This window comes from Scleropages formosus, chromosome 2 (genome assembly GCF_900964775.1).
Source record: "Scleropages formosus chromosome 2, fSclFor1.1, whole genome shotgun sequence".
Lineage (NCBI taxonomy): Eukaryota > Metazoa > Chordata > Actinopteri > Osteoglossiformes > Osteoglossidae > Scleropages > Scleropages formosus.
The window spans coordinates 24594292-24620497 of record NC_041807.1 but is presented as its reverse complement, the minus strand read 5'-3'; the positions used below and the strand labels follow the sequence as shown (position 1 = coordinate 24620497).

Here is a 26206-nt window from a genome sequence, read left to right as displayed (position 1 = left end):
GGCTTTAATAACCACCTCGCACGTTCTGGCTCCTCACTGTTTCCGTTTGTTCTTTTAATAGCAATGCATTTTCAGGTGCATTGTACCTTGACATATTACTTGGACGATTTCTTTCAGAAAGGATCACCAGAAATGTACTCCCTTAAAAAGAAGGCCGGGCCACGTTACCTGTGTTTAGGTAGGTTGCTCTTAACAAAGCGCTCTGTCAGAGGAGTCTCTTTTGACCTAGTTCCAGTAAATACACCCAATTTTCCTTATTGGTTTTATTGATCTAATTGTCATCCCTACTTTTCAGCAATAGGACTGATATCCTGTCTTAACCTTTGCGATTTAAATCCTTTTGGTAGTGCGTATTTTCAGAAGCAGTAGCGCAGCCATTACCACAGTGTGTTGTTAAACATTGCTACATTCTAGGATTTATTTGGGATAAAGTGAAAAGTGGGTAGATGAGACTCATCTGCCTGTTACTGATGCAAAATTTCCTGGAACTTGTTTTTGAGTTTAACTTTTCATATGAAGAGTTGATGAAGGTAAAATGAAGTGGATGCTCTTCTTCTGAAATATTGAACATTTATTCAGCACTGTCATACATAATGTCTTGTTAGGTTTCAGCGACGTCTTCATAGCTCATTGGCTTAAGCAAAGTGGAGAAATATTTAGGGATAGTAAGTTACACATTGACATTGAATCAAGCTGATAATTTAGTCACTGTAATCATAAATGATATGGTACATTATATGTAGCATAGTTGGGGCAACGCGATGGCCTGGGTGGTGTCAGAGAATGTGACTTTGACCCCCGTTTAGTCTGTGCAGCGTTCATGTTCTCCCCATGTTTGCATGGATTTCCTCCCACAGTCCAATAAGCATGCTGTTCAGGGGAATTGGTCATGTCAAATTGCCTGTAGCACCAGCCGCTGGTTAATCAGTGCCAGTCCCAAGCCTGGGTAAATGGTGATGGTTGACATCAGGAAGGGCATTTGATTGTACAATTTATAACCACACCACCCAATACTATTGCAGTCTGAGGTAAAATGGCCATCCTGGGTTCTCTTGAAAAACGTTCCATAAAGCTGAATAATAATAGTAGGAGTAGTAGACATGTAATGTCGTACAAATAAAATATAGACAACATATCAAGATACCTGTGAAAAGGCTTCTGTAAAATAATGATCAATGAATCAGTTATTCCTCTGACAATGGGTGTTGGCAGAGCTGTGCCAAAACTTTGAGCCCCCCCCCCCCCCCCCCCCACAGTCTTACTGGACACATGACTGCTATAGAGTTGTCAGAGGTTTACAGCAGGAATGAGTAATTGTCACTTTTACTTTTGTCTTGGTCAGATGCTTCTCACCCATCTGTTTTATGAATTCTCTTTCCCTTCAACCCTCTGAATACAATGTTCTGTTTATAGTGTGACATAATAATGAAATGGCCTTGTTGCCATCAATGGATTCACCTTGCTAGATAATAATCTTCCCGTCATTCTTTGGATAGATATTGATGCATGCTGCACTGGCATTCAGGCACATTTTCACATGACAGCCATAGAAACTGAATAAAAAAAAAAAAAAAAGTGGCCTTGTTTTATTAAGTGCCTTACAAAATGTTCATTACCAAATGAAATGTTTCATGAGGGATATAATATGGTCCTTTTCTTCTTTCTCAGCTGCATGATTTAATTTAGAGCCTTACTTTCATGTCTTCCTTTACAGACCAGGGTGTCAGTTAACCAAGGGTGTGTGTTTGTTGCAGTGCTACCATGCAGCAGTAGTGTTGCTCCTCGCGGCAGACGTGGCTGCAAAGGTTCGATGCTTCGACTCTGCGACTCTGCCACCAGCTACGCATCGCCATTCACGTATTCAGACTTACGAGTCAAACGTGGCCGCAAGACAGATTTGTCTTCATTTGCTATGCCTCGCACCTGACGTGCCGTGTTCCTTATTCCCTGCAGTCGCAAAAACATTTCCACAGTGTCACAGGTGTGTAGCGGGAGCCTTCGCTATGTTCCTGCCATGTGACTGAGACGCTCACTATTGTTCCATTTGTCTTTGTAAATGTCAGTAGTGTACAGAAACCTGGCAGGAGGCGAGCTCTCTATCCTCCTTTTCCTCTGCCGTATCCCCGGCTCTGTCCTACGAGCCATTCACAATACCAGCCAACTTCTGTCAGCACAGCTTGCCTTAAGATCATCCAAAATGACTTAAGAATGTCACTCTTCGAAGCGGGGAGTCTGGCTGCAAGTCCGTGACATGTTTTCAGCAGTTTTTAAATATGTTGCACGCAAACGTTGCCTTTTTTGTGAAATAAACCAACCAACTAGGAGGATGACAAGTATCCTTCCAGGGTGGGAAGGAGAGGTCTGGAGGCACTCTGGCAGTTGTCTTCACCCCGATGTGCACATCTGCTGTTTCAAGGGATAAGGATGCTGGACTCAATGGACCGGCTGACTAGCTCCTACGGCACGTTGAAATATGACTCGGGTGAGTGAGGGGTAGTATTTCGTCCCCCCCTCCCCCACGAGCCAATATTTGTAATAATAATGCATTAGGGTGTCACTTCTGTGTATGATAAATTAAACATAACTTGGATTTATGGCCTGGACCAGTTGCCCATTATTGGATTTGAGTTCTGTGAGTGTGTGTGTGAGAGAGAGAGAGAGAGAGAGAGAGACAGAGTGAGAAACAGACATGGTATCAGGTGCACACACACTTCCTTACTACTAAATACAGAGAATGGGAGTCGAGGTCCATCTTTGAGGTACAGGGTGCAAGGATAGTTAGGGTGCAATCTTAATGGGACAATTCCCCAATTGATCTGAAAAATGTGGACTGTGGGAGGAAAACAGAGCACCCACAGGACATCCACAGATACACAGGGAAGACATGCCAGAGCTTGGTTCAAACTTATGATCAAACAGCACAGACACCATGAGACAGCAGTGCTGTGCTGCCAAATATGATTATTTGCTCAGTCCAGCATCGAACTATGTAGTTCGATATGTCCGTGTTTGTCGGAAGGAGCCGAAACTTCGCAGGGCTCTTCGGATGGTTGTTAGAGGCTTCTGGCCTCTCCAGTTTCTAAATGTGCACGAGTTGGAGATTAGCTCTCAGATGTGGCTTTGCGGAGAGTGGGAAGGGGAGGCCCTTGTGTTCCCTGTGTCACTTTGGGCTCCACACCTCAAAAGGATATTGCCGCGCTGGAGTGGGTTCAGCAAAGAGCAACAAAACCAATTCCTGTTCTTAAAGGGTTGCTGTGCAAGGGTAGGGGTGCAGCACTAAATCTCTTTAGCCTGGATCAAAGGAGAGTGGCATATAGCCCTAGTGTACCAAATCCCCAGGGTTGTTGTTAAGGTTAACCCAAAGCACTATTTTAATATTAGTACTCTTTCCAGTGCGTAAGGCCATGAATGGGAAATCGCTGGGGTGGGAGGTGCTTACATGAGAACAAAGGAAAATTTCCCCGCACAAAGAATTTTGGGTGAATGGAAAGTACAGAGGAGATGTTCTCTTGAGTTTAAATTCTAGTCAACAGTATATAGATTTATAGCGACATAAACCGAACACCCCCTACTTGTCAGTAATAGTTGTTCAGTTTTAGGTTTAAATTTGCCACTAAGGTAAATGGCGTGTTAAATGTGTCTCCCCTGGGTAATGTGGTCCATTTCACAGCATCTCTAACACCTCTTGGGTAAGAGCTGCGGGGCACCTCTTGCCCGCTAAGCTAACCAAGCTGAACACACTGCCGAACTGAAGATAGCGGTCCCTACTCCCAAAAGGTGGCCACTCCATCATTAAACCAAGTCATTTCTCAAGTCGCGATGTTGCTCTTAGCAATAAAATAGACAGGCTTGATGTGCCTTTCACATGAATTCGTTTTGCTCTCTAAACTTTAAAAGAAAAAAAAAAAAAAACATACAGTATATATTCGGTTGGTGACAGAAAGTATGGGTACAGTTTCTTTATTCGTTTAGCTGATACTTTCCACCAAAGAAACTTAAACTGTCACTATACTAAGCTGCTTTTAATTTTTTTTTTTTTTTTTTTTTTTCTTTTCTATGCAAGTAAATATTACTGGAGCAATTCAGCATAAGTACCTTGATCAACTGTACAGGAAAGGAGGGTGGGGGATTCATACCCAGGTCCTTTTACTGTAGCACAATGTACTTGGGCCAGGTACCGTTGTGTGTTCAGCAAGTAGATGGCGGTGATTCCATCAACTGTACAAATTTTCCCCAGATTCAGTGTATGTTTGGTGTTAAAAGCTCCCCCCCTCTTTCCTCTCCCTCGTTTCGTATCACTAAAGAGGGTTTTGGGAGCATTTCATTATTTAAGCTCAGTCTAAGTAAACATAACTCCAACTTCTATTAATAATCTGTGACTTCTGATCATTGATGTCTATGCGCAGAAGGGCAAACATTGTGAAATGAGCTGCACTACACTTTGATACGTGCCAGACTTATTGAGAGTTCAGCACTCTTTATGCAGCCAGCTGGAGTCACAACTGATATAATTAGAGACACGAATGAGAGCAAACTACTGATGAGTAGTGAAGGAGAAAGTCAACAGAACGATCAGGCGATAACCGCCGAAGTAATGTTGTAAGTAATGCTCTTTTATTATCTCATTATTAGTTTATAGCTTCACTTGTTATTGTTAAACTGTGGCCTTTAATTCTAGCATCTGTTGTGGCTATAATTTTAGAAGCACTTAGCAGTTTTGTATATCAGATTTGACTAACTGCAGCCTTTCCAGGAGAGTGGATTGCCTCTGCCAAGCGCAATAAGTAGATCAAGCCTGAGGGCAAGCTAATTGGCTAATGTAGTTAATAATGTTTGAATTGAGATAGATGGTCAATATATCTCACCTTGGACATTTAGACAGACAACAAACGATCGCTGTTAAGGCCTGCAGTGAAAGGACTTCGGGAAGCAGCTGATTAGCTTTAATTAGTTGGAATGGGCAAATTTCTCCGTGCCTTCCGAGCGTTAAGCCGTGTTTGTTTTTTCATCTTTTGGGACCGCTCGGTTGTCTGCGGACTCCCGTTCTTCCAGCCGCGTTATGTGTTGTAATAAGCTGCCTTGCTTGTAACCAGGACCAAACCCAGGAAGAGAGGAGCTGCTCTGAGGGTCTACCCAAAATGAAATGGCCCTCCAGCTGCATTTTTCACAAAGCGCGCCGGATTAAAGGATTGGGTTCGGTGCCGTTCAAAAGTTTGAGTACGGATGCAGGAGGCAGTTTTGATCGGGAAACGTGTCCACGTTCCCGGATCTTCTCTAGCAGTTCCTAGGGACATATGACATTTGGGAGTTGCTTTGCTTTCACGCCTCTCTTCCAAACAAGTATTATCCAGGTGTGCTCAAACTCCCAATTGGTACCGAAGCTCTGACTCCGTATTTGTGGCTCATCCGAGTGCTCAGAACCTTTAAGACTTTGGTTCGCAGAAAGAGGGCTGTAACACTCGGGAGTTCCCGACGTCTGTCCATTTTTAAACTGGTTCAGTTGAGACTTTTCGGGATGAGAACCTGTATTGTAATGTACAGATTGGGTTGCGGAGTTACGGTGATTTCCATAACTCAGCGGAGCAAGGATGGGTTGTGAGGGCAACCTGTGCGTCTGAAGGTCGTACCCTCTGTATCTACACCGCCCACTCCACACCCCTCAGTTCCTCTGAGTCCCGTATGCCGAGCATGAGCAGCCTTGTGTAACGCTGACAGCGTCCAGCCTCAGAGCGGGTGGCCTGACTCTCCACCCTCGACAGCCTGGTGGATGCTGAGCAGAGCTCTTAGGTTGCTACCTCTCTCTGTCTGCCTGTCATTTGGCCATGGTGGTTCCATTACTAGCACTCTGTTCACTCTGATTGCTACTTGAGAAGAACAAAAACAAAAAAAAAAAAAGTCGGTGTCCTTCCAGTAGTTGTCCATACAGTGTGTGTATATAGAGCATGTGGGTGTGCGTGCATTTATTATATACGTACCCATGTATATATTCATGAAACATTTAAATGCAGCTGCATATGTGCCATTGTTTGGTGTGGAGGCAGGTTCGAGAATCTCCGATTCTCAGGTTTGTTGAACCGGCTCCCAGACACCATCGCTCTGCCGCAGGTCCGCAGGGCACTTTTGGATGCGTCTGTGAGCAGACTGCCCGCGGCTCACTGGACTGGATGTGTGCGCCTGCTGCCGGCGATCAGATCCTTTCAAGCCTCTCCTCATTTGTACAGCCTTTTCGGGGAACTCGGGCTCACATTTCAGCGGCTGTTACTTTGTCTATGTAGAGAATGTTGTTAAATGCGTAGTTAAATATTTCCATGTAGTTAATCTACAATTATACATTATACCTTTTGTTTAGGTGTATACTTCGCATTCATTTCCCACACATGTGCTTAATATTAACTATTATTTAGGGGATACCTCTGTCCGAGGTGACTGACTTCGTATATAAACCTAATAATCTTGCTTACATATATACATTTATAAAGTTCAAGGTATGTACCTTGCTTCAGGGTACTGCAGCAGGACTGTGGATTCGAACCCAGGTCTTACTGAAAAGGGACAGCGCTAACCACTATACCTCCACGTGTGTCCTCTCAGCAGAAGCTGACAAATGCTTTGAAAACATTGGGATTTTTGGCCTTTTGTGTCATTGTTTTGGAACCCAACAATGCATTGAACAGAAGACATGTGTTTTGTCAGGTTACTGTGATCTGCTTCAGGACCTTATCCAACAGAGCTGCACTTCATCTGGCTAAACTTCCTCCTCGTAATATACCATGTTTTTTTTTTTTTTGAATGGCTGCCAGTGGCCTAGAAACTGCTTTTGTTTTTTCCTGTGGCTGCCTAAATTATTGGCATGTCTGTATGGAGGTAATTTGCCGCTTACCACGATCTGTCATCTCCCCCCATAGCTTAGGAGGAATGTGTGATTCATTTCATTGTCTCCAACACTCTGCCCCGATGCTTTGGCTCCTTGTCTGATCTGCTCTCATTAGAAAAATAACAAAAACAACAAACTGAACTCCAGGATTGTGTGGCAGGCTGCTCCCCTTTAATCTCTGGACACTGTAGGCAATCTCTAGATGTTACAGGGCATCGCTTCCTTGTTGCAGGTGTTACGGACTCTGGTTGTTTGGTAAAAAATACCGATCAGGGACAGCTGGTAGCGTAATGGTTAGAGCTGCTGCCTTTGGACCCAAAGGTCACAGGTTCGATCCCCACCTCTGGCTGTAGTACCCTTGAGCAAGGTACCTACCCTAAATTGCTCCAGTAAAATTACCCAACTGTATAAATGGGTAAATGACTGTAAGCATGTAATAATTGTGACCTTAATGTTGTAAGTCACTTTGGAGAAAAGCGTCAGCTAAATGAATAAATCTAAATTAGAGGCGCCACAGCCGCTTGCGTTTTCACGGTTTTAATAAAACTTCCCCCTCTGAGCAGATGCTTTTATCCAATGCATACGTTATGCTTTCTTGTAGCATTATTTGCAATATTGTCTGTGATCGATATTAATTTGTCTGCAACGCAAGCACTCCTTGTAAAGAGAGTGTTGTCATCTGAGCAAAAGTCCACTGCCTTGCTTAGGGTACAACAGCAGATCACCACAATTCCCCTTAGATTTAGAGGAGTAACTTTTTTTTTTTTTTTTTTTTGGGGTTAGGGTCCATTACTTAACTTCAGTGCAATCTAGTGCTTGAAAGGAATTACAGATGCAAAACTATGCTCAGTGCAAACTTGCAGCTTTTAGGCAAGCTCAGTTCTCAAATTTGTTGCCAGTGGTTTGCTGTCTGTTGCAGATAAAGTTACAGTATAGAGTATCTTTCCCGACATTCTGTTAAATGCGTGTGCGTTTTTACTGATAGCTGGGTTATTGTTTTCATTAATCATTGTCAGAGGGATGCTCAGGCTTTCAATAACGCTGTTTTGGTTCGGTTATTATACATTCAAGCGTGCACGCTTGTATCATCTGTATTACAAGAACTGTGCAGCTTTTACAACAATTATAAACCGACGCGTCCGCGAACAGCTTGATGCATATATCTGACACAATATTGACGGTGTGCTAGTGAAATGCTCAGTGTTCTGCTCATTTTCATTGTGAGAGCATAGAATACGTTGCCCTGCAGACACTCTTGTTTATGGATAAATTCACAGACGCATTTTCAGAAATGCCTGTCAGGATGAACTTCTAGGGCTTTGTCAGGCGCGGCGTGTCGGGCGTGTGCTATTCCTCCCCCTCGCAGAAGAAATACATTTTTAATGTCAGATTGTAGCTAATGAAGGGGAACTGCTCGCCCCTTTGTTAATTTTAGCAGGCTCTACCATTCTGAGGAAGCTGAGAAGGATCTGCGCTGTAACCCCCTAAGGGTCTTGAAGTTGCCAGTGTAATATCTCACCAGCCTGCCTTTGGATGGTGTAGCGTATGCCGTTAGCTTGCTGCCTGCTATGTGTGTGATTCATTTTAAGAACAAGTCGCATGCTTTTGTTCCTCTGCATTAACAGCCTTCGGTATTCCAACAGGCACGGCGCATGCTAAAGTCCCACAACGCAGGCTGCAGTCTTCAAACCGGCGTCGTTTCCCTCTTTAACAGCCGTCATTTCCCCAAGAGCCACCCTACTGGTATAATTAAGATACTAGTTTGGTGTCCGTGTGTCAGGGTACACTTTATGACTTTAGGGGCCATACTTCGTCTGGTTGCTTCGTAGATGACTCCTCCTCGACAGTTCATATATGGAGGATGTGATGAATAGAAATATTTATTTTGAGAGTGATTGTAAGCGTGACTGTTATAGTTTTATTTACTGATGAGTTTAGATTTAAAAATGGTTCTAGTAGAGGAGCACCTTTGGCCGGAACGCCAAAGACGAGAAGCTGCTGAAGGCCTAGGAGAGTCGAAAGTAGAGCAGCAAGTTCTTCGTGCGCTTGGACATCGACCCTGCGAGATGAGCCGTCTGCCACGCAGTTACGTTTACCAACAAGCAGGACTAAAAGCACCTAATTGAAGTTGTGTTTAGCCGAGAGGTAGCTGGAGCTGATTTGATGCATCTTTTGGGAGACGTAGAAGAACTATGACATCTGCAGTGTAAAGGGATGGGGCACTGGCACTGTAGCCATGGAAAACCCATGTGAAATATTTCAGGCAATCATCTCAGTTCAGTTCTCTGTTGTGGAACTGAATTTAGACTGGTAGAGATTTTTAGTAATTTATTTTATTCCAATAAATAGTCTGTTACAGTGCAGCGGAGGGATGAACCTCACAAAACTGCCTAAGCTAATCAGGTTTTACAGTTTCTGAGGTGGCTCTTATGTCTAGCTGAGATGTTTTTTGGGGAGGCACAGTGGTGCAGCAAGTTCTTCGCAGCTCTGCTGCAAGTCCTTCAAGTTCTGCTTCAGTCTTTGTGGAGTTAGCATGTTTCCCGTGTATGTAGGGTTTCCTCAAGTCCAAAGATGTGTTTCAGCAAATCGCTGTGTACGATCGCTCTGCAATGGACCAGCATCCAGGTGTACCTTGCAAAGTGGTTCTTAATAATGGATGAATGGATTTCTTCTCACCTGGCTGCCTTGATCATATTTAAAAGAAAAAAAAAAGAAAATTCTGAAGTTTTTTCTTTCTCCTCTTCTTCATAGTTCTGTAATCTTTAGATGCATGCAGGCACATCGTAGATCTCAGTGCAGCAGCTGAACTGACTGAAGCCTAAAATTTGGAATTAGTCGGGCCTGAGGGAAGCATGAAAACTTGTTGACCGAACAAAACTGAATGGGGAACAACTACACTTTAAAATAGCAGTGCAGGTTTGAGAAATGAGAAGCAGAGAGCGACTGGAAAGGTTGAATGTAGGAATAATGGGAACTCGGTCGCTCCCGAGGGTGCCCTGGATGTGAATTTTTATTTTGCCATGCTTAATCTTTGCTTTGAGAGCGACGCAGAGATTTAGAGCTAAGACATTGGCTCAGTTAGCATACACCAGCAGCCTGTCACAACCTGCGGTGAAAAGATCTGAAATCTAAATCGGCTTACAACTCACCGTGCGTGTTGTACCGATGTTAGGTGAGCGGATAGCCGCTGTGAACTTTAGATACCTAGATTTAGGAGTGTGGAAAAACCCACCCAGTGTTCTTAGGGAAACTTATCCGCTTTGTACCGAGCAGAATCTGCCGCAATCCCACCTAGGGAAGGCAAAGCCACACAGACCGTCTCTGCGACACCTTTGCAGGTGTCCTCTCTCAGGTGTGTGAAGAACAGACTGACAGCCTACCAAAACGCCGTTTTACCCATGTCGCATTAGTGGTTTTATCAATGAACACAATTAGGTATGCTTTCTGGAAGCTCTCAGAAAGGCGTTTGAAGGTTTTGTTTGGTTCAGAGTATGAATATGGACATTTTGGCTGAAATATGTGCAAGCGGAAGTGCCATTGCCTCAAAGCGAAGCCTCTCCTTGTTCTCAGAGTCTTCGGAAGACTGTCTGTATGCATGGAGTTCCTTGACTGTGAAATTCCTTTTTTCCCCCCCTTCATAAAGAGATTATGTTTGACAGTACATTCCATTAACGGTTTCTGCAAGAGAAAGGCTAATGTGTTTTTTTTTCTCACCTCCTTTTCTCTCCTTGCAGGTTCAGATCTACCTGTACAACTCGGATGACTTTGACAGCATCGCCGCAGCAATTAAGGAAAAACGGATGATTGCCGCTATGGCAGTGTTTTTTCAGGTGAGATTTGTGGACATTTATTGATGCAGTCCTAGAGATCTAGGGTGTCCAAGTCATGCGTGGGGCCAACCACGTTGAGTCGGTCCTGCTTTAACAGTAACTAACTGTAGGTACAAGATATATCTTCCTCCAGAGGAAATGCAGCAAAGCTGAATGAAAGATAAACTACTGAAAACAGGAAATGCCAAAATGAAGTGTCTGAGAGTGAAAAAGACAGACAAGCGTGATAAATGGACATGTTTCTTTTCAACGAACACTGTATACTGTACGGAGGGTGAAAATGCTTGGAGGTATGTGAATGTGAGTGCGTGTACAGACGTTCTCTTTTTTTATTTTGTTTTAAGAGAACCCTATTCTTTCTGCTTCATAGAAAATCATCGCTGCTCTCAGCTCACCTCAGGGAATTCAGATTTTACAGCACCGTCTGTTACTCTGCCATGTCAGAAAATAACTGGGAGACTTGCTTCTTTCGTGTGATCACATTTGTGACAGGTGTTTGATGATGCATTTAATGTTTTCATTTGTTATTTTTTGCTGTTACAGTATGGTGTGTTTTTTTTTTTTTTTTTTTTTTTTTTTTTTTTTTTTTCTTCTTCGCCCCCCCCCCGTTCCCTGTCTGCTGTCATATAGCGCAGTTGTACCATTGGCTTTATCAGAGAGAACATTTCGCTTTTACAAGTAAAACTGTGAAGCATTTTAGGGAATCAAAACAAGATGATTAATTTGACTTGTTCAATTAACAAGCCAGCACCTAATTTTGAAATCTGGCTCGGCTCCAATAATTCCATACAGTGCAGAAATTATTTGAAATTAACGGCCATATTCCAGCTTTTATAGTAAAATGATGTTATTTTTTTTTAAGACATTTCTGTCACTTATTTTTTATTCTTTTAAATATCAATAAAAGCAGTCCTTTTTTTTTTTTCCCCCCTTTTCACTTTTTGAATATTGGAGAGGGAAAGTTGTGCTTGGCTCCTCATATGAATAGCACAACCATCGTTTCATTTCCATTCTTCAAGAGTTGATATACAGTATAAGCGATAACCTTATTAATTCTGCCATCTTGGAAGGTTGACAGGGTTGGCAGATGTGGTGTTCTGGTGTGTATGAACTCCTGCCAGTGACTGGGCCCAGTGACCACTGATATAGAGGATGTTTTGATACGGTGGATTCCCTGCCCTGAGGTATTATAGAAAGGGTAAGGGTCCCTGCGCCCACCGACTTACCGTGCAACTGCTGGACCTGGCTGCCAGAACAGCGCTGGGCAAAAGAGGCAATTTGCTCTGGCTTCTGGAAGGCACAGGTGTCAGCTTAAGATAATTAAATATCCTCATGTACACACACACATTGTCTGAAGCCGCTTATTCCAAGCGGGGTCGCGACGAACCGGAACCTAACCCGGCAACACGGGGCGCGAGGCTGGAGGGGGAGGGGGCACATCCTGGAACAGGTATCCCCATGTACCTTATTTAAAATAATGTGTTTCACTAATAGTTATATGTAATCAGAATTTTTATAGCTCTTACTTTTTATAAATTTCTACAATAAGCTAAAACTCAGTGTTCTAGCTTAGAACGCCTGGTGAAAGTTAAATTACATTTAATTGGGTTTATATATAGAAAGCCATAAAAAGACTTTTTCCTTTCAGTTATAAAAGTAAGCGTGAGCAGCAAAGGGGGTAAGAAATGAACTGTAAGTAGCAAACACTTTTTTGAATACATAATGAGGTTTACCCTCTTGAAAACTTTCATTTGATGCATGATGAGCATAAACACACAGGTGTACGTGTGAGATGCGGTGGAAACTCAGGCGCTACTATTGCTTCCTGATGGGGAGGCAACTCTCTAATGCGTGCACCTTAATGGCTTGCTCCACGAGTCCTGACAGCCCTATCGTTTATAGCAATTACCCCCCCGTTGTGCGCATGCTAACCGGCGATTTAAGGAACGGTGTTATTCAATGGACCCTGATAGACCCTCACTTAACAGCTCTAATCAAGTGGTACTTCACATGTTGCTGCCGGGTGCTGATTATGAGGGCACGTGCGCGCACCCCGCAATCAGAACGGAAGTGGGCTCGCTAAGGCCGCTCCTCTCTCCTCTGAGTCATACTGAGCTTTCGGGGTGGGGGAGCGAACGATGTTCAGTGACAGCTGGTGCGCTGTCAAATGGAAACGGAGCCCAGTGACCACCGGGAAACTCTGTTCGGGCAGGTGAGCTGTGGAAGACAAACACTGATAATGAGGCCGTTAGTCCCCGGTCGCATGCTGGCTTCGGCAGAGGCTGCCTCGACCAAGCAGACCTGGCAAACCGGCCCATCCGAACAAAACCATCGTTTGCGATTCCATCGACGCGCACAGGTCCTGCTTTATCCTAAATAATATAGAGCACAACTTTGTGCGCCCGTAACATCTCCGGGTGCCGTTTCATCCCGCCCCGCGTGTTGCTTGTCGTGGCGAAGCGGAAAAGCCCTGCCTCCTTTGGCGCTCTGTTTTGCAGCGCAGTACCGCTTTTCTGTGACCGCCACCTCAAAGAGCACCAGCGTAGCATGTGGCTTTTGAAAACCTCTTTGGAATTCATTTTCATCTGTGCTGTTCATTTGTGGCACCTACGGTAAGATGCCGTAAAAGGCTGCAGGTCAGGGTTGTGCACGAGCGGCTTGGACTGCGGAGACGGGAACGCAATACGATTCGAGGTGGGATAGAAAGAGACTGTTGGAAGATCTGATTTCCTCGCTGTGACATCTAGATTGACTAAAGAGCATCGGATCATTCATCCACACAGCCGCAAACGGTAAAATAACATTGCAGTTTTGTTTTCCGGTCCCTCTTTCAGCCCACATGCTTCAAAGTGTTGGCAGTGATTATCTTTGAAGCAACTAAGCGTTCAGTATTTAACCCTGAAGTTCTTCTGCTTTTTATAGACTGGTTTACAAGGCTCTCTGTCACAGGAATTCAGCGAGCCATTATATAAACTTCCTTTTGTTCTTCCTTCACTAACATCTGATGCTTGCAAAGGCTTGTGAGAAATAAATCATTGTTACTGCACCACTGTTATTATTTCCTTAGCAGATGTTGTCACCTAGAGAGACTGGCAGAGCTTACATAATGCGTTTTTAATATTTATGGAGTTTGATATTCGCCACAGCAGTCCGAGTACCTTGCTTGCAGATACAGTGCTGCCTTTTTATGGGGTTTGCGTCCATAGCCCCTCATTTCTTAACGTCCTTGCCCCGTACTTTGCCTCCTTACACATTTTCCATCCTGTCTGCAAGAATAATGATGTCGTGCATCCACATGTCCTCCTCTGATTGCGTCTTTGTGGTGCACGAGCAGCCCTGGCCCATAGCTGTGAGGCAATGCATTTTTCAGCCTCCTGTCTGTCATTCATGATGATATGTGGTCTTTGCTGCCTTTCCCCTTAAGTGCCAGCAACAGATTTTATTCTTTTTGGATAATGATATGACGCTGGAGCTCCCCTGCAGTTGTCCTGGCTCCGGTTTCAACTGGCACTAATGGGATTCCGTGTGGTCCACGGACGAGTGCGTGGGACCAGCATGCTATGAGAAGGAAGTGTATCCGCGGTCTCCGAGAAGCGGTGCCTCGCTGCTCGGAGTCGAGAAGATAGAGAAATCTAAAGTGTTTCTTCCCCCTGCAGGTGGGGCTGAGGGACAATCCAGCGATGGAACCCATCATCCGGGGACTGAAGGGCGTGGTTCATCACGGTCAGTGCTACCCGACGCACCGTCTTCTCCTCACGCAGACGTGTTAGTGTCACACACCGCAGCACCTTTGCTTCTCCTTCACTATCCCGCTGTCAGGACTGACTGGTTATGTTTCTTTCAGTATTTTAAATGGGCTCATTTGTGTAAAGATAGCTTTTTAGTAGGGTTATTAACCTTGGCACTGTTTTGACTTGATTGCCATTTATATCCTGTCAGACCGACTTGGCTATATTTTTCTTGCTTAGAAACTTTCCATTGATACATGGGGGGGAAAAGTGCTCTATTTGACGACGTGCATAACTTGCAAGTGATGGTTGACACTAACTTTGGAGATAAGTGCCGCATTTCATGTTTGAGAGTTTTGTGTAGATACCTGTGGATTCACAATCCGATCAGTTCAGTGAGAAAATACGTGACAGTTAGATTAAAACCTGGTTGTCTGGTATAATTCGCCCAGTTCAATGCTACCTCACAAATGTGGTAAATACTTGAGTCATTTTGCCGAGACCTTGTGGCAGAGCGTAACACTCCTGCCTTCTGTGTGCTGGATTTACGAGAATATCATGAGAAGTACTTTATTGTAAATGTGACATTGCCTGTGGTGGTTTTTAAAGTAAGTGGTTTATGCAATAGTTTTTTGTGCTACTGCCTGTGGCACAAAGCCACATCTCCTTGAATGTTGGTCCATTTACTACTTTCTTTGTTTACTGGCGCTCTTCGAACACATGCCAGAGCTGTGTTAGACAGTCATTGTCATTCCTGAGCTCAGTGTACACTTCTGAACATTGAAAGTTTAAAATGAAAAGTACATTTCAACATAAAACAACTCTGAAAGTGGAAAAGTAGAGAAATATTGCACTTGATAAACCATTTCTTTTGCAAAACGGTCATCTTATTGAATTATTACTGCTGTTATAATGTGACACCTTTCTCCAAGGGGAATCTCAGTATTTTCACCTTGATCAAGGATACTAACGCAGAAGGGGGATTCAGAACCAGGTTATTTGATTATAATGTGACTGCTGTAACCACTATTCTACCTTTTATTGTAATTCCTGTGATTCGTTTCAGTAAGAATACCAATAGATTGCTTATTATGTTGTTTTATTTCCCTCAGTTTTAGACGCCCATATTTCAAAGCATTTCAAGGATAGTTCTTCACTCTCTTAAGAACTGTAAACCTCTTGGCAAAAGTCTGTAAGGTTACCTGTAATGCTACTCATTGGGTACCTGTCGTCCATAATCAACTTCTCTGTTACTTTCTGTTCGGAATGAATCTACCTTTATCCCTTTGCCAGCGCTCCACCTCTTGTGGGGACAAAAAAGGAAGGAAAAAAACACTGCAAGCTGCCTCTTTGGAGGCTTCAAGCCCAACAGCAGTATGTCAAAAGTTGTTCTTTTCTCCGTGAGGAGAGATTGCTGAGTGATGGACACTTTGGGATGCGGGGTGCTTTTCGCGTAGGAAGAAACTGTACCCAGCCAGCTGAAGTTAAAAACAGCCCCTCGCTAAACCTGGGGTTTATTTCAGACATGTTGTCTTACATTTTACATTTAATCAGCTAAACATGCACTTTTCTCCAAAGTGACTCCCAGTGAACACTGTGAACTGCATCGTATTTTTAGCCCTCACCTTGTAAGTCAAGTGACTCAAAAGGCCCGATACACTACCTACGGTGAGTCACTCATATGTACGCCAGTGGAATACTCGCACACACTATGGGAAACTTGGAGACACCAATTTACATGAAACTCATCTATGCACTGTGGGAGGAAACCGGAACACGTGCACACATTGACTGAAACTGCTTGTCCCAAGCGCGGTCGCGGCAAGCCGGAGCCTAACCCGGCAACATGGGACGCAAGGCTGGAGGGGGAAGGGACACACCCAGAACGGGGCGCCAGTGTGTCACAAGGCACCCCAGGCGGGACTTGAACCCCAGATCCGCCAGAGATCAGGACGCGGTCAAACCCGCTGCGCCGCCGCACCCCCCCGGAAACCGGAACACCCAGAGGAAATCCTCACAAGCACGGGGAGAACATGGAAACTCCATGTAGCCTGAGCGGGGGTCAAATCAATGTCCTCTGCTTGCTGTGTCACCCTGCCATGTTCCCCACAGCTGGTCTCGTCTTAAATCTCAACTCCCGCTGGATAAAGGTGCCGTGATTAAATAATAAAACTAAATATAATGTTTTTATTATTTATGAATATTTAATTTGTGAAATCGCATTAGTAAAATATTACTAATAGTACTACTAGAACTTCTAACACTACTCATAATCATTATTATCAGTACTGTGACAAGCTTTGAACCTTTTGCGTATGACACAGACATAGTCACCCTCTGCTAACATAACTCAGGCCCAGAGGTGGAGCACATCTGGGTTGGAATTAGATTCTTAAATTAATGAACATTATTCCTGTTCCTAAAAGGATATTAAATGGGACTAATTAAGGAATATACTGTCGCTGTTGCTCAATTAGGGAAAAGCTTCGCTGAGAGAGTAGTTTATGATTCAGGTTTAATTAATGGCAATCAAGTTTAAATAATGTAGTAATTTTTTAATACGTGTTTTAAAAACTTGCTTTAGTTGGATGCCGTAGCAGCTGAACCCTTTTTGTAATTTATACAACTAGAAATCTGTTGACTTCAACACAAGTAAAAATTACAGTGAAGGATGTCTGATATTGGCATATATTTTGACTCAGTGTTAACCTTTATTTTTTGGACTCTTTTGTCTGAAGTAACTTAATGTTTGTATGTTAAGCTACTTAGTTATTTACCCATTTATACAGCAACAGGATATTCTTTCTTGGATGAGAGGAAGGAAGGCGGGGGGCACAAAACCTTTGCACTGTGCCAATAGTAAAATGCTGTTTCGAGGAGCAGAAGTGACTTGACATGGAACTGCTCTTTTGGACAGAGATTCAGCAGGACTGCTTCTAAAACATAGAATGTGTTTTAGTAACCATGTAGAGACATGGGGTAAAACCGTTTTTGCATTACCCGTCCTGGATGTGTCCCCTCCCCCTCCAGCCTTACGCCCTGTGTTGCCGGGTTAGGCTCCGGTTCCCCGTAACCCCACTTGGGACAAGTGGTTTCAGTCGATGTGCACGTGTGCGTTTTTTGCATTATGTGCACGTGACCGTATTGCTCCTTTTGGTCAGTACATTTGTTCCGCTGTGCGTTTGGTGCGATCTCTATGACCCAGTTTGGCTGTCTGCAAGCGCCCGCATCAGACGTCTGGTTTCGCATCAGACTTTCCCGCTCGTACCTTTTACGCGCGCGGGCCTCGTCCTAGACCTTAGCGCTGGTGCTCGGTCCAAGGACGGCGAATCCTCAGGTTGTCCTGTTCATTAAAATCTTCCCTCACTTCTCTTTCAAGCTCTTTCAGTTGCTGGGGTAAGGGAAAGAGAGCTGAAAGCACACAGACAGCACTTTAAGAAGCTTGGGGGAATTTTCAAATGCGTGCACACTGCAAAATCTTAATTAATAATACAATCAAAATTTCTAACAAGGGCGAATGCAATTGCTTTTAATAGCCCTTTCCATAAAAGCTTGAAATCAAAAGCAATTTAACAGTTCAGAGAATAATAAAGACAACGAAAATTAATTATAAATCAGACAAAATTAAGGTTGAGTCGAATGGAAGACCGTCAGTAGCGTACCTGTGTGGCAGTGTTTTCCAATCAGACTTTCATTCAGTCATTCTTTGGATTAATATGGCTCTTCAATATTTCACTGCAGCACATTTCAGTGAAGCCTTTTTTCCGTCTGTTTCGTATAAAACGAAAACATTTCCTTTCTGCAGGCGAAATGTACAATGTTTAAGTCGAGTAGGGCACTTAGTATGCTCAAGTTTATGTTTCATCATTTGTCAGATGGGTTTTTCTTTCATCTGGTAGGGATTACATTTAGAAGGAAGGCATGCACAGGACCTGGGGCAAACACCAGGTGACACATTGCTTTAACTTCGGAGGGCCAACGCTGGTAAGATGAGGTTATGAAGATCAGCTTTACTCTCTGCATCCATAAGATGACGCACAACCGGACTCCCTTGATGCCTGGAGGAGTGAGACGTGTTAGTGGAACAAATGTGGGCTGCGCTGCAGGATGCTCAGGCCCTTAACCCTGTCTCTACCTTTTATTGTGACAGCTTCCGCACAGCGAGCATCTCCTCTGTGTAGAGGTTACCCATAGCGGCATGCGGAAATCAAAGAAGACCAAAGTTAAATCTGTCCCGAAGATGTAGGCTAACCGTACTTGTGGGAGACGGTTCGTCCCAAAAACATTTAAGGCACCCAGTCAGTCATACATCACCTGCTGCCATTCTCTGTCCTCAGTGTCCACATCAGCCTCGTTGAGGGAAAACCCAATATGCCTAGCCTGCAGTGTCTAAAACTGCGGCTTAGGTCTGTTCGAACCAGGAACAGCTTTTACCCCACTGCTGTAAGAGTATACAACACTCACCAATGTGCCACCTTTTGTAACTGGAGTTGGACTGTTCCCTCCAAGCACATCGGCACATTACTTGCATTGTCACTTTAAGTATTCTCAGTTTTAAGTAATCTGGCTTTCTGTTGTTATTTGTTACTGTTATGTATTGTTACTGGCATTATTTGTGTTTTTTTTTTTTTTTTTTGTGCGTGCAGTAGTATCTGTTGTTTTGTGTTCATAGTCTGTGGAGAAGCACTCAAAACAAGAATTTCGTGGTACTTGTACACGGTACTTGTACTTATGACAATAAACCTTGAACTTGTATCTAGGGATGGTTTTTTGTGCTGGTCTAATTGCTGTACAAATGGGTGTGTGTAGTCTTACCCCAAGATATACAATTCTAGTTAGGCATGAAGGGGTGTCAATTTTGGGACTCAAACATAACATTGTTTTGCAACTGAAACTAATAGTAAGTATGACTTTGATTTACGATATTTATGAGAATTCACCCATTTGTAATAGCCTTCAAAATATTAATTAAAAAAATGAATGGCGAAGACTTGAGTTAGAAGTTGCTCCACCCTGGTCAAGTTGGCGACTGCTACAGGTCCATGTGCGCTAGCAGTTGCTGTAGTGACAGTGTGGAGCTGAAGATGCTAGACTTGTTGTTCAGAAAGCTCCAGGCTCTTACCTGAGGCTGAATGCTGGTAGCTGTCAGCGTCAGATGGACAGATGGATACTGTACCTTTCAGCAGCCCTTTAGGGCATGGTGCATTACAGCAGGAAACCTGTAAACTCGAGCTGTGGAAGTCATTTTGGGTACTAGTTCCTGCTGAGTGGCTAAATGTAGATGGCACTCTTGAATGGTGTGATGCACCTCACCTTGCCGCTTGGCCCTTTGAGTCTCTCTTTAATGGCGTTTTATTTAGAGGATCTGTAAAATACCTTCTTAGTCATTGCTTTTTCAGTTTAACGTCACACGTGTGCGTGCGTATTCTCCTGGTGCGCCTTCGTACGGTTTTCACATTGTTCCCTTGAGCTCATCTTCCTCTCTCTTTCCACACCTGTGTGCATTTTTCTTGTCGCTCCGATTCGGGACACATCTGTGCGTGTGCGCCTTATTAATTTAATTTTACTCACTAATTCTGCGCTACGTATGTGCGTGTGAGTGTTTGTTTTCTACGGATTCCTAGAAACTCGGTGTGTGTTGATTCACGGGTCTGCGTCTGTTATCCGCTCTCCAGAAAAGGAAACCTTCCTGGAGCCGTTCACCCTGAGACGCCTCCTGCCGCCTTCCCTGGGGAGCTACTACCGCTATACGGGCTCCCTGACCATCCCGCCCTGCAGCAAGGTGGTGGAGTGGATCGTCTTCAGTCGGCCCGTGTTCCTGTCCCATCGGCAGGTGAGCTCGGGTTTGACCTTCCGCCTCCCGACGCTGGCCCAGTTTAACCTCCTGCGATGACCTATCTGTGAAGAACTTGTTTTTCTAATAAAAATGTAGACAGACAAACCTCAGGTACGTTTTTTAGGAATATGACAAAAACTGTGGCACGGAGGCCAAATACAAACATTTATTTATTTATTTATTTATTTATTTATTTATTTATTAAACTGGGCTTGGAAATGAGCACCGCATGGACAGGTGACTGGGTGCATCAGCCACTGCTTTGTGAGGTTGGATTGAAGATTGATACTGACCAAACAGGAGAATTCTCATCTGTAGGACCCGGAACTCCGTTTTCTCTCCTCTCAAGCTTTTCTCTTAGACATTCTCGTGTTTGCCAGCATGACGCGCATAAACCGAAAGGTTGTTTTAATACCGGATTTCATGCCTCGTGCTCTCTGTTTGGAAAAGGGCCATGTCAGATTGCAGCTACACCATCCTTTATTGAAATGCAACCCCATATTATGTAAAATGGAAGGCAAGTAATTTGACAACAGGCCATTAAATCCATCTTGCTATTTTTTTTTGTTTGTTTTTTAAATAAGTAAAATCTCTAGTCACCTGCCAGTTTGCATCTGGACAAATCACGCGACTGTCAAACTCACTCCCTCGCCTTCTTTGGTCTGTTCAAGGGGCACCTGCTTAGTTTTCGTAACTGCTTTCTGCCTTTTCTCGGACTCATTAATTGTACCCTTTCTCAAGTTTACGTGGGGTACGAACCTGAAAGACAAACAGGAACATCCTGAATTGGAGCCCCGTGGTGCTCAGCTGGTTCCTTCTGTCCTTGCTGGAAGATTTCCTTCTCGGAAAAAACACCCAGCTTCCCGTTAGTAAAGCGACGATCGGTCAACACTCGTACATCACCTCGGATCCTCGCTGCTCTTTTATATGTAACGTTATCCGAAATAACATTACGCACTTTTTACTGTCAGTTTTCTCTATTACATTGTCAGGGAGCTCATGCTCTCCCTTGGCTAAACACACGTTGACTGTCTGGTCCAATATAGTAGACATTTCAATGCTTTTACCTTAACTACTGTTTCGCGCGTGCAGCGTCGGAGAAGACGGGAACGCACACAAGCGGCGGAGTGAAGAAAGCACACAGTCGCACAGAATGGAGCTTAACACATTACCACGACCATATATGAAACATCAGGTGCACACACAAACATCTACACCTTATCACATGCAGTGCACCTAGTTACCGTTAAGAAACACTCAGTTGCCATGACTGCTGCGCTCAACATAAGGGATCCAAAGTAAAGATTGTGCCCGAAACCCCAAGTCAGTGTCCTTTTATCCCACAGGCCAGAATATTAGTCACGGGGCTTTCTGATGTCCCTGTGATGGAGTCAGTGTGAAGTTTTAGGTATAATAGTTTTGCTTTTTTTTTCCTCTCTTCCTTTCCCAGTAACATTAATTTCTTCTCTACAACTCCTTAAAAAAAAAAAAAAACTTTTAAACCCTGTTTTAAATTAGTTTTGGTTTCACCAAGATCATTAAATTAAAAAGTTAACCTTTCTGTTGGTGTTTCTTTCTGAAACTTTCTAGTCAGTCAAGGTTTTCATTTAAATGTGAAATCATTTCTGTATCATCACTACAGTTTTTTTTATGTCGCAGCCAGACTTCTAAGTTTTGGCATTCTTTTGCTGTTAAAATACAGGGTGGGAAAAAAAAACTCTTTAACATTTATTTTTAATCTCAGCAGAGATGTTTAGTTCAATCCCCCTTTACTGTGTCTGATACATTTTTTTTTTTTCTTTTTTTTTCCTCCTCCTCCTTGAAGTCGGTGCGCTCATTTGCCATCATGGGTCTCGGGTGTTTTTGCACTGTGTTCTCGGGGCCGTCCCGACTCGTCTGCCTGCGCCGCTGGTGCCGCGTGTTTGAAGTGTATCTAGGGGTCTCGTAACGATCGTTCGCTCATCTGTCGGCCTGCTGCAACCTCTGTCTCCTTCCACCACCATTTACTTCTTTAAGTTGCACACATTTAATTTACCTTTCTCTTTAAGAATTAATTCTCAAGTTTGGTCACGTCTCCGTCGCGGGATTGTGGCAGTACTTTGTAACAGCACGGTCCCTCTCTTCAGTCCTGCGTTGTCTGAGTCCCGGGGTATCGTTTCGCACGTTTTATTAGCGTGTTGCACAGTTGGCTTGTGTGAGGTGTTTGACTGCGTCATTTGTCCATGAGTCTTGCGACGTCTAGACTGGGTACTGAGAAAACCCGGGAACGTGTGCGGGACTGCGACCGTCAAAGCTCGGCTTCAGTCCAAGGTCTGGATGTGCTGGTTGTGCACCGTTGCCAGTCGGGGCCAGGTAACTTTGGAGATTGGATTTACAGCTTAATTTCTACCCAGAATGGGGCACTTGTTTCAGGCACGTGGTAATGTAGGGGTTAGAACTGCCCTTTGGATCCAAAGGTTGCAGGCTCGAATCCCACCTCCAGTTGAAGTACTCTTGAGCAAGCTACACACCCTGAGTAGCTCTAGTACAATTAACCAGCTGTATAAATGAGTAAATAACTAAGTACCTTAACATTGTAAGTCACTTTGGAGAAGAGAGTCGGATGAATGTAAATATACCCTAACTGCCACTGGTTTTTGGGATGTTTATTGGGAAATTGGCATTTCACAAAACATTTACGCGCACTGTTTCTTGTAAGATGGAAAATATGCATCATTTGACAAGGCAGGTTTCATGTACTCGCATTTTGCCAGGGGTAATTTCTGTACAGTGTGTTGTGTTTTTCTAAGTCCATCAGTGCGGGGCTGGAAGCTGGAAGTGTGTTCTCTGCTTCTTTCCTCTGCCTACCTGCATCTCCTTTTTCCTTGTCATTAGTCAGGATGTCTGGGAGGGCTCTTCTCCACCCCCCCCCCCCCCCCCCCCCCCCGTGCTCTCTCTAGGACTTTTTGTTCTTGATCAGTCAGGAAGTGGGTCAATGATAGTGACACACGTGCCTTTGGGCTGGCTTTTACAGCCGATCGATGTTCTGCCACTCCGCTCTGACGGCTCTCCCTAAAATGGTTCCATTTGCAACATCTGGGCTTGCGTACCGCCTTCTCGTGCCCGACCGCGCACCAGCGGTTTTTTCACCACTTGATGTGCAAGTTGAGCCTGCAGCAGAGCAGTAGAGCTCCTTACCCTCAGTGAATGTGCTCTTTTCACCAGGGTCAGCGGATTTCAGTCGAATGCGTGTTCTACGTTAGATTGAGTAAAACCATCGCATGGCGAATGCGTAACAGATCACTGGATTAAAAGGGAGCTTTTGTTGTTGAAAGAGGCTTCAGGAATACTCATCAGCATTGCACTCACTGTAATAGGTGTGTATTAGTCATGTGATGATGTGGGTTGGGTTTGGGGCCCTGACTTTTTCTTTTTTTTTTCTTTTTTTTATTTATTTTTTTTTTTTAAAGAGCAGAGCAAACACGTCATGTTTGTAGCATCTGCCTCAGATGCTTCCTCCTCACGTATGACGCAGTTTATTATGCTATTAATGCAACACTGTACAGTCTGTTGCACCAACCTGTTTGTCACCTGGCTGCTTTTTCCTCACACACACACTCTTAAACCCTTGTCTTTCCCGAGATCTTTTTTTTTTTTTTTTTATTTGCTCCAAAGCGACATACATCTTTGGAGCAGCATGTTGGCAGTGGGGTGAAATACCTTGCAGGGTGGTACTTGGCGGCACAAGGAGATCGGGCTGGGGGCCAAGTGGAGCGTTTCCGTGTTTAACAGCAGTTGACAGTTGTTGGGCTATAGTACCTCTGTATACACCGCTCAGTAGTAACTCACAGGTCTCAGGATAAAATTTACCGAATTAACATTGTTAAACATTTTTAAAATGACTAGTACGTGTTAGTTTAGAAGTTACTGAAACAGTGCTGGGGGGCTGGTGTGGATTAATGTGAATAGTCTATGTTAGTGTCTATTCCTGTATGTAGTGCTGTGTTCATTTTTGTTTTACTGTCATATTACTGATGGTCAGTCTACCACTGAGGAATTCCGGGGAGGTCAGGGGGGTGACCCTCTAACCACTGTGTGGAGTAGGTGAAGTAGGGGGGCTCAGTGACCTGGGGGAACTCTGGAGTGTTCAGAAGACCCTCTCGGGCTGTCTGTGGCATCTTTTCCAGGACTGCTATTAAAAAGACGTGTACGCGGTCACTAAAGACCATTTTTCCAGAACCTTGTCTCCTGAATCTCTCTCCGGTGCCCCCAAGGGGGGTCCCTACATTATTTTGCTGAATTATGCTGAAAGGTGGTTAGAGCAACTGCTTTCGGACTCAGATGTCACAGGTTTTTTTATCCCACCTCCTGGTATAGTACCCTTAAGCAAGGTACTTACTGATTTGCTTCAGTTACAAAAGGCATCAGCCAAATTAGTAAGTGAAGAAGTGATTTGAGTTATTGTGTTTACAATGCATATTTGGCTTATTCATGCTTATTTTTTTGTAAAATAGGCACAAGCTAAATTTCTATCAATAAGTCCTTTCACTTCACCACTACATTATTGCATTGTATGTTTTGCAAATGATTATCATATAAGGAAATGTATTTAACATAGTGGTTAAAAACCACCTCAGTAGAAAGTGCAAGTTTTAATCCCAGCTCCTGCTGCAATACCCATGAGTACCTTGAGTTGATGTATTTAATTATAGAGCTGTGTAAATGGGTAAACAAAGAGGGCTGTAGGGCCAAAATACTCACTGCTGTAACCCTTTGCCTTTGAGTTGTATTTATTTAATAAATAGATAACTAAGTATCTTAGAACACAAACCTAACACTTCCCTCAGACAAAGGTGTCTGCTGCATTATAATAATGTAGAAATGTAGTTGCAACAGTTGTCTAATCTTGAGATGTTGTTTTCCCTCCTCATTAAAAAGGTTAATCAGGAGAACTTTATTCTGACCTTTGCACTTTATAAAAGCAGCTTACAGAGAGATTGGCTGGGTCCGGGTTTGAGAAATGTTGTAGCATGCAACAACACTGGGGGGGGGGGGGGGGGGACACACACTGGACAAGACGCCAGTCCATCGCAGGTCGCTTTGGAAAAAAGCATCTGCTAAATAAGTAAATTTAAATGTTTTCAAGCGAAGAAATAAATAACATATGCACAGGCATGCGCACACAATTTTTATTCATCTATTATCCCTACCACAATATATGATGAAAAGCTTAAAATGATAAATTTTCATGCAAGACATCTGCTTGCCTACAGTATTATAGGGGATCAGTTTCCTGGTGGAGCCTTACATTTACCCATGAGCCTCTGCAACTGGTGATGAAATGGTTCTTTCGTTCAAGCGTTAACATACCTGGGACTCTTTTCTGCTCCACCTTAAGCGACTGAGCCGTTCAAGGGCCGTTTGCAGGCCCTCCGGGATCCACTCCGAACATTTTGCTGACATCTGCACCCTGTCGATTGATGTTCGCCATCCAGAATTATAGATTAGATAATTTTATTAGATTATATCTAGATTATATCATTAGATAATCCGCAACCGCGACCAACGGTGGGCCCAACGGGTACCGCCACTGCTGCTCTCTCACAACTTGTCCGGTCATTGTAATTCGGGATGCGGGACTGGATTTTGACGTGTGTCTCTGAGCTCATCGGTTATTGCTGCTTCTGTCAGAGGCATCGCACCCTTGACAATGACCTCTCCGGCTCCAAACATTTCAATGCGCGGGGCAGAATAAGATGCCATTTTGCTTTCAGCTCTTGTATCCTTCGGATTAAATTGGGTTCTAGACAACATTGATTGAACAGAAATGCATGTCATCTGCACACATCCTACCTTCTGCATCCCCTAATTTGTTTTACTGCTCCCTGTGTGATGTATTGATTTACATACTCCTTTAATTTAGTCATTAAACTGCACTTCTCAGATGCATTTAAAAGGG

The 26206-nt window shown here is 43.8% G+C and overlaps 1 protein-coding gene across 1 annotated transcript in view; it reads left to right on the top strand.

The window, feature by feature from the left end:
• LOC108938819 (receptor-type tyrosine-protein phosphatase gamma-like) overlaps positions 1-26206 on the top strand; it is a 145118-nt gene that overhangs the window by 87456 nt on the left and 31456 nt on the right. Inside the window, exons 5-7 of the mRNA XM_018759760.2 lie at positions 10609-10704; positions 14361-14427; positions 20108-20265. Of these exons, the coding sequence (XP_018615276.2) occupies positions 10609-10704; positions 14361-14427; positions 20108-20265 (321 nt within the window). The remainder of the gene's footprint in view (positions 1-10608; positions 10705-14360; positions 14428-20107; positions 20266-26206) is intronic.